The following is a 6,819-nucleotide window of genomic DNA, read 5'->3' on the forward strand; positions in this document are numbered from 1 at the left end:
CGCCGCGACACCTTTGAAATACGACAATCTTATCGCTAAGGCAGATAGGATGGCGTCTACTGTATCACTGACCACAAGAACTTGTTTGACCACAAGGAACTCTCTCAAAAATGGCAATTATCAGTCACATCATAGACACATAAACATATGACGTCACATTTGTTGTATTTTACGTCACAATGGTAACTAAGTTCAATGACGTCATAATCATGACAATCACTTTCTATCACTTGGTGCCAACTTTTCACGCTCTTCGTTTTCTCCGTCATTTTGTCCATCAACATGTATCCCATCTGGACTGTACCAGGGCATCCCAGGTGAGATAACCTTATCTTTACATGGAATCGAACAATGGATGCAAATTATCAATAGGAACCTTTAATTGTCTCTTGACTCTTAGTCACAACTAAACGTGAGAAGGGAAACGATGTTGTAAATTTGTTGTGACAGAATCTAATCGACATCTTTTTTTTCCAATAATGTCAACACAACAGCTTGTCACGGCTAATCATTTGCACCTAAAATGTTAATTGACATTCTTATAACAATATACATACTCAACAATCAACTTGACCTTTTTCATGAAAATCCGTCCTCAGTTTCAGCACAACAGCCTCGTCAGCTGGTGTCACCTCCTATGTTTCTTTCCGTGGTGAGTATATCCTTTATATACCACCAGCAAACAACTGATGTTAGTCTAAAGCTATTTGATATATCTAGATGTAATAAAAAGATGTCTATGTCAAATATCTAAATCAAATATTACTAAACTGACCGTGAACCATCATCTACGATGAACCAGTGCGTCATTGTATGACTACTGAAGTAATACGTCACTTTTATTTTGCAGATATCTCGTGGTTTTGCCCTGGCAAGATCTATGTTGTCGCTCTCACAATAATGGCAGCAATCGGTAGGCTGATTTTGTTTAATCTTCCCGTCTTACATATTATATTTCATAAATATAACCATCCTCTTACCCACTCTCCATATCAAAAATATTTCTGTATGTATGCTTTATCCTAAAACGTGTTATATGAAATCATATGATGAATAGAAATAACCACAGATTGTTACATTTATCTGAAATATATATCTGATGTTGACAGCTTATCAATCTGTTTTCCTCTATTTCAGCTGTATTGGTCAATGTCTACTACCTGTGGAAGACGTTCGGCAAAGCACACAACCCTGCATGGCGGAGAAGCAACCGTCGCCTCTCTCGCTCGGTGGAGTTTGCATGTGTAGACATTCCTGATATCATGGACACTCAAATGCTGCAACCGAACGCACCAAACCCAGTTTCTGACCAAATGGTCACGTGTCACTGGCGACTCGATGTGATTGGGGAGGAGGAGGGGGAGTTGTAGATGTGTGTCGAGATGGAAATGTCCACTTTCCTCCATATGACTTTTATACAAGAAAAGAGATCAATTGTACATGATGTGATTTTATTTTAAACCCAATTTGCTCCTAATGTTTATTTTATGCATACTTGCATATAAATGAAATAAACCTGTATATCTTTTGTATTTATTTCACTGTCATGCTATACGGCGACGCCTGTTTCAGCCATGTGTATATATGTTACCATAAATACACTTATATTCAAGACTAGTGCTATGACATGTACATATTATAATAGTTATTTGAGAAAAGATAATTTCAAATGCCTTTGGCTACCTCCAATATTGGCTTGACTTCTTGATTTTACCAGCGGCTACCTGGAATAAAATGCTTGTAGCCATATGGCTACTAGTAATAAATTAAACACTGAGGCCTTCACTGCGTGGTGAGTGTACCCTAGGGCTATCTGTACTACAGGAGTCTGCGTGGTGTATGTACCCCAGGACACTCTGTACTACAGGACACTGCGTGGTGAATGTACCCTAGGACACTCTGTACTACAGGACACTGCGTGGTGAATGTACCCTAGGACACTCTGTACTACAGGACACTGTCTGGTGAATGTACCGTAGGACGCTCTGTACTACAGGACACTCCGTGGCGAATGTACCCTAGGACACTCTGTACTACAGGACACTGTCTGGTGAATGTATCCTTGGACACTCTTTACTACAAGACACTACGTGGTGAATGTATTCTAGAACTCTCTGTACTACAGGACACTGCATGATGAATGTACCATTGGCCACTCTGTACTAAAAAACACTGCGTGGTAAATGTATTCTAGAACACTCTGTACTACAGGACACTGCGTGGTGAATGTACCATTGGCCACTCTGTACTAAAGGACACTGCGTGGTAAATGTATTCTAGAACACTCTGTACTACAGGACACTGCGTGGTGAATGTACCGTAGGACACTCTGTACTACAGGACACTCCGTGGCGAATGTACCCTAGGACACTCTGTACTACAGGACACTGTCTGGTGAATGTATCCTTGGACACTCTGTACTACAGGACACTGCATGGTGAATGCACCCTAGGACACTCTTTACTACAAGACACTACGTGGTGAATGTATTCTAGAACTCTCTGTACTACAGGACACTGCATGATGAATGTACCATTGGCCACTCTGTACTAAAGGACACTGCGTGGTAAATGTATTCTAGAACACTCTGTACTACAAGACACTGCGTGGTGAATGTTCCCTAGGACTCTCTGTACTACAGGACACTGCATGATGAATGTATCTTAGATCACTCTTTACTACAGGACACTACGTGGTGAATGTTCCCTAGGACACTCTGTACTAAAGGACACTACGTGGTGACTGATCTTAGAACACTCTTTACTACAGGACACTACGTGGTGACTGATCTTAGAACACTCTTTACTACAGGACACTACGTGGTGACTGATCTTAGAACACTCTTTACTACAGGACACTACGTGGTGACTGATCTTAGAACACTCTTTACTACAGGACACTGCGTGGTGAATGTATCTTAGAACACTCTTTACTACAGGACACTGCGTGGTAATGTATCTTAGAACACTCTTTACTACAGGACACTACGTCGCTATATAAGTGCAATAATCTTGGACGCGACGTTAAACCCCATTTCACCTCATCTCACCTACAGGACACTGCATGGTGGATGTATCCTTGGACTCTCTGTACTAAAGGACACTGCGTGGTGAATGTATCCTAGAAATATGTTGTTGCCGAATGGAAACTATTTTGACTTGCATTGAAATGTCACATCCGCATGAAACAATCTGTGAGTCAGACCCAACAACTTTTTACACGGGAATTCCAAATAAAATATATCTAGATCTAGCTACTGAAACCTCATTACAGTTTGCTTATATTTCTTTCACATTTATGCGCCAAAAGGACAAACACGACAGGTCTAGTCATTGTAAACGGTGCGGGCTAAAACGGCACCTCAACAAAACGTCACCGATTTCTCTGGCGAAAACGGCACCGCATTTGGCGAAAACATTGTAAAAGCGACTATGCAAATTAACTTATACAAAATAAATAAAAGTTATGTCGACAATATGTAGTTTATTTTTATACAAATATATCATCTTTGGTGGACATGTTAATATAACAGTTTACACATATACACAATATGAAGTAATTCTTCATTCGATTTCTACAAATCAGATGATCAATTTGAAATATGTAGACAGTGCTTGTTTATAGAAATATGCAGGTTATGAATAGTCGATGTTTACTTCAGGAGACGTCTTACCTTTCAACTTATTTAGCATATTTATCACCACGTATGTTCCATAAAATCCATATTCAGAAAATACAATGTATTTGAATCCACGAGCACATGCATGATTCAAAACACAATGGGGCATAATTTCACGGCGCACACTAGTCCGAATTATCATCAACAGTTTCGTACAGTCACGAGTAAACAGTCTTGAAAAGATCCCTCGATGATTCCTCAAAGCATTCCTTCTGTCCAACATCGTCCAACAGTTCATGGAAAGAGTTTTGAGGACTACCACCACCTATGTCCCATATAATCCCGATTAGGAATGTTTGGATATAATCCACGAACATGGTTCAAAACACAATTGGGCATAATTACCCGGCGCACACAAACAACAGTTTCGTTCAAATGGTCACGATTCAACAGTCTTGTCTTCTTGGAAAGATACCTTGGATTCCTCCATGCATTTCGTCTATCCAACATCGACCAATAGTTCTTGTAAATAGTCCTGCGAACCCCACTATTTCTGTCGTGAGGGGCGGAGCCTCGGCCAAGCCATCTTTGAGGAAATGTTGTCACACACGGGCGGCAAAAACGAAATTCACATTCCTGAATTTCCTGGAAACGATCGTCGATACTGACATTCAGATCACAATCTAAAACGTTCACTCCATCCTCGGCATCAATAAAAGTAGGGGGTTTCTCTGACGAATCTTCTTCACCGGTGACATCTACACTTGCATCACTCAACTTCTCTTCCATGGCTTCGTCAATCGTTCCATCACTTCCCCGCGTCTGAACACTGGCATCACACGACGAAACGTCCTGCACTGCGGCATCGTAATCCCATCCCGAGTAACTGAATAAACTTCAAATGGCTTCTTGTTGCATTTCATCAACATTTAGTGCAATACTGAACTTGGATGACATCATGAAAGCGTTGAAATATATAAGCAGTGAACGAACGTGAAAGCGACCTGTCAAAATTTTCTTGGTTGAGACACCCATTAGAAACCGATAGAATTTGGAAGCGCTCATTATATGAAAGATATATTACACCTCATGAAAAAGTTTGATGAATATACGATTTGCAGCGATTTAAGGAATGTTTCATTATTTACCGTAAATAAGTATCATTTCACATTACAAATATGCATATTTAGGCATGGCTAGTCGTCATAAATCAAAATTTCAACTTATGGAAAGCACACTCTACAACCCTCAAATGGTAGCGCGTTGTTTTGGTCAGCTGTTTCTTATGTCGCGTGACCCAAGCGTTGGTGGGTAGTCTAATACACGACGGGTTGGATGGGTTGTGTTGGTCTGGAGGGTTAATGGCATTCATTGCATTCAAACAATCAAAACCGACCAATTTTGTATTATATAAACAAAACTTGTGGGAAACGAAATAATATATGCAACTCAAGTTAGGTTCTCGAAAAAGTCTCAAAGTTAAACTCTTATCAAAAGCAAGGGGTCACCTGTCACACCCCTATGGATTACATAAGCCACGCCCAATTTCCCGCTTTTCTCTATTTGTTGTCTGCTGATTTTATGCAACCGATCTGTAGATCTAGAGTGACGAATATTGTTAAAAATGGCAGGTATTGCTAGAATGTTAAGCGATAGTAACGGGATTAAGAGAAAATATTCAAAAGACAATCCAGAAGCTTTGAAACGAAGAAATTCGGGGAGAAAAACTTCGCCACAAGGAAAAATTAACTTTTCAGCTGAAAACAGAGACGAGATTGATTTCATTTATGAACAAGCGAAGAAAATCAAAACTTTTCTTGGAGAAGGGAACCCTAATCTGATGACAAACAAACAACTTCTCTATAATACTTTCTCATCTTTTATTGAGAAAAATATCGACCCAGTCCGTGCAAACGTTTTAACAGATGATGCAAACGATGGGAATATAACTGACGAATCTTTTACGCGTGATTCTTCATTCTGCAAGTGTGAAAATACGGATGAATGCAATCAAAAGATGTTTTGTGCCTCTGAAAATGCCCTTGAAAAGCTCTGTGATCGACTTTATTCGCACAGTGTGTCATGCTCGTTTCCTGCTCAGAAATTGGACATGAAAATGATTGGACATGTTGCCTATGTTACTTTCAGATGTGATAAAGATCATGTGATAATATGGCCCAGTTCACCCTATCTTGGTAACAAATATTTGGTAAACTCTCGCATGTGTCATGGATACCTTGTGTCTGGAATGTTACCCAATCAGTACGACAGATTTGCGAAAGCAGCTGACATTGGAAGACTTGGTTCAGCTTACATATCTGACATGTTTTCAAACTATAAAGAAGTCGTTTGTGATTTAAGTCGTGAATCATGCGAGGATGCACTTTTAGAAGAAATTGTGACCTACCCGAATATGGATAGAATTAATATTCTCACTGACGCTCGCCATGCCACACGGAAAAACTCCCGTTTTACTGATGTTGTTTGCATTGGAGGTAACACTCGGATGCAGGATGCTCGGAACAGGACGGAAACTGTATCAAAAGTAGACAATGCCTGCACACAAAAACACGAACTTATTGGAACTCAGCGTATCTATGAATATCTTGATAGTGTTGACAATGTTGTCGGAGTACATGTGAAATTACATGTGAAATGTCGCCATTTTCCACGAGTAAACGTAGGTAATTTTTTTTAAATGATTTTAATAGATTAACAACGTTAATTTGTTACCTACGATGATGTGCATAATGGTGTTCACCTGTTGCCGATTACCGCATGTATTTTAGATTGAGACACGTGGGTTACTATAAATAGTAAGCTCCGCCCATTTTCCTTATACGTAAAATATTTACTGCGCATGCACCCCGATTAGGCTGATCGGATGTTGGGGCTTGGTACTGCGCGGACTGTCGATGACGTCACAATCTAATGACGTCATAGAAGAGGAAAGACCCCCATTCAGTTGTCTGGATATCGACTTCAGAGCATAAGTGTTTAGACAACTGGGACCGTCAAAATGGAAAGGTAAGCATTATATAATGCATGCTCTCAGAATAGGTACCTGATTCCGGGTTAGAATAGATCCCTGGCAACCTATGCTTGTCAACACTAGGCGATTTAATGGATCGGGTGGTCAGGCTCAGTGGTTTGGATGATTAGGTATCATCGTACCTATGCTATTTATGGCTCAAAATAAT

At 40.1% G+C, this 6,819-nt stretch overlaps 1 protein-coding gene across 1 annotated transcript; it reads left to right on the top strand.

The window, feature by feature from the left end:
- Positions 1 to 282: 282 nt before the first annotated feature.
- Positions 283 to 1,370, top strand: LOC139459405 (uncharacterized). The gene is made up of 4 exons (XM_071240857.1): positions 283 to 317; positions 600 to 652; positions 851 to 913; positions 1,138 to 1,370. Exons 1-4 carry the CDS (start codon positions 283 to 285, stop codon positions 1,368 to 1,370), a joined length of 384 nt encoding a protein of 127 aa, XP_071096958.1.
- Positions 1,371 to 6,819: the final 5,449 nt, after the last annotated feature.

The sequence above is a fragment of the Haliotis cracherodii genome, unplaced genomic scaffold, assembly GCF_022045235.1.
Source record: "Haliotis cracherodii isolate W230 unplaced genomic scaffold, xgHalCrac1.p SCAF_13, whole genome shotgun sequence".
Taxonomy (NCBI): domain Eukaryota; kingdom Metazoa; phylum Mollusca; class Gastropoda; order Lepetellida; family Haliotidae; genus Haliotis; species Haliotis cracherodii.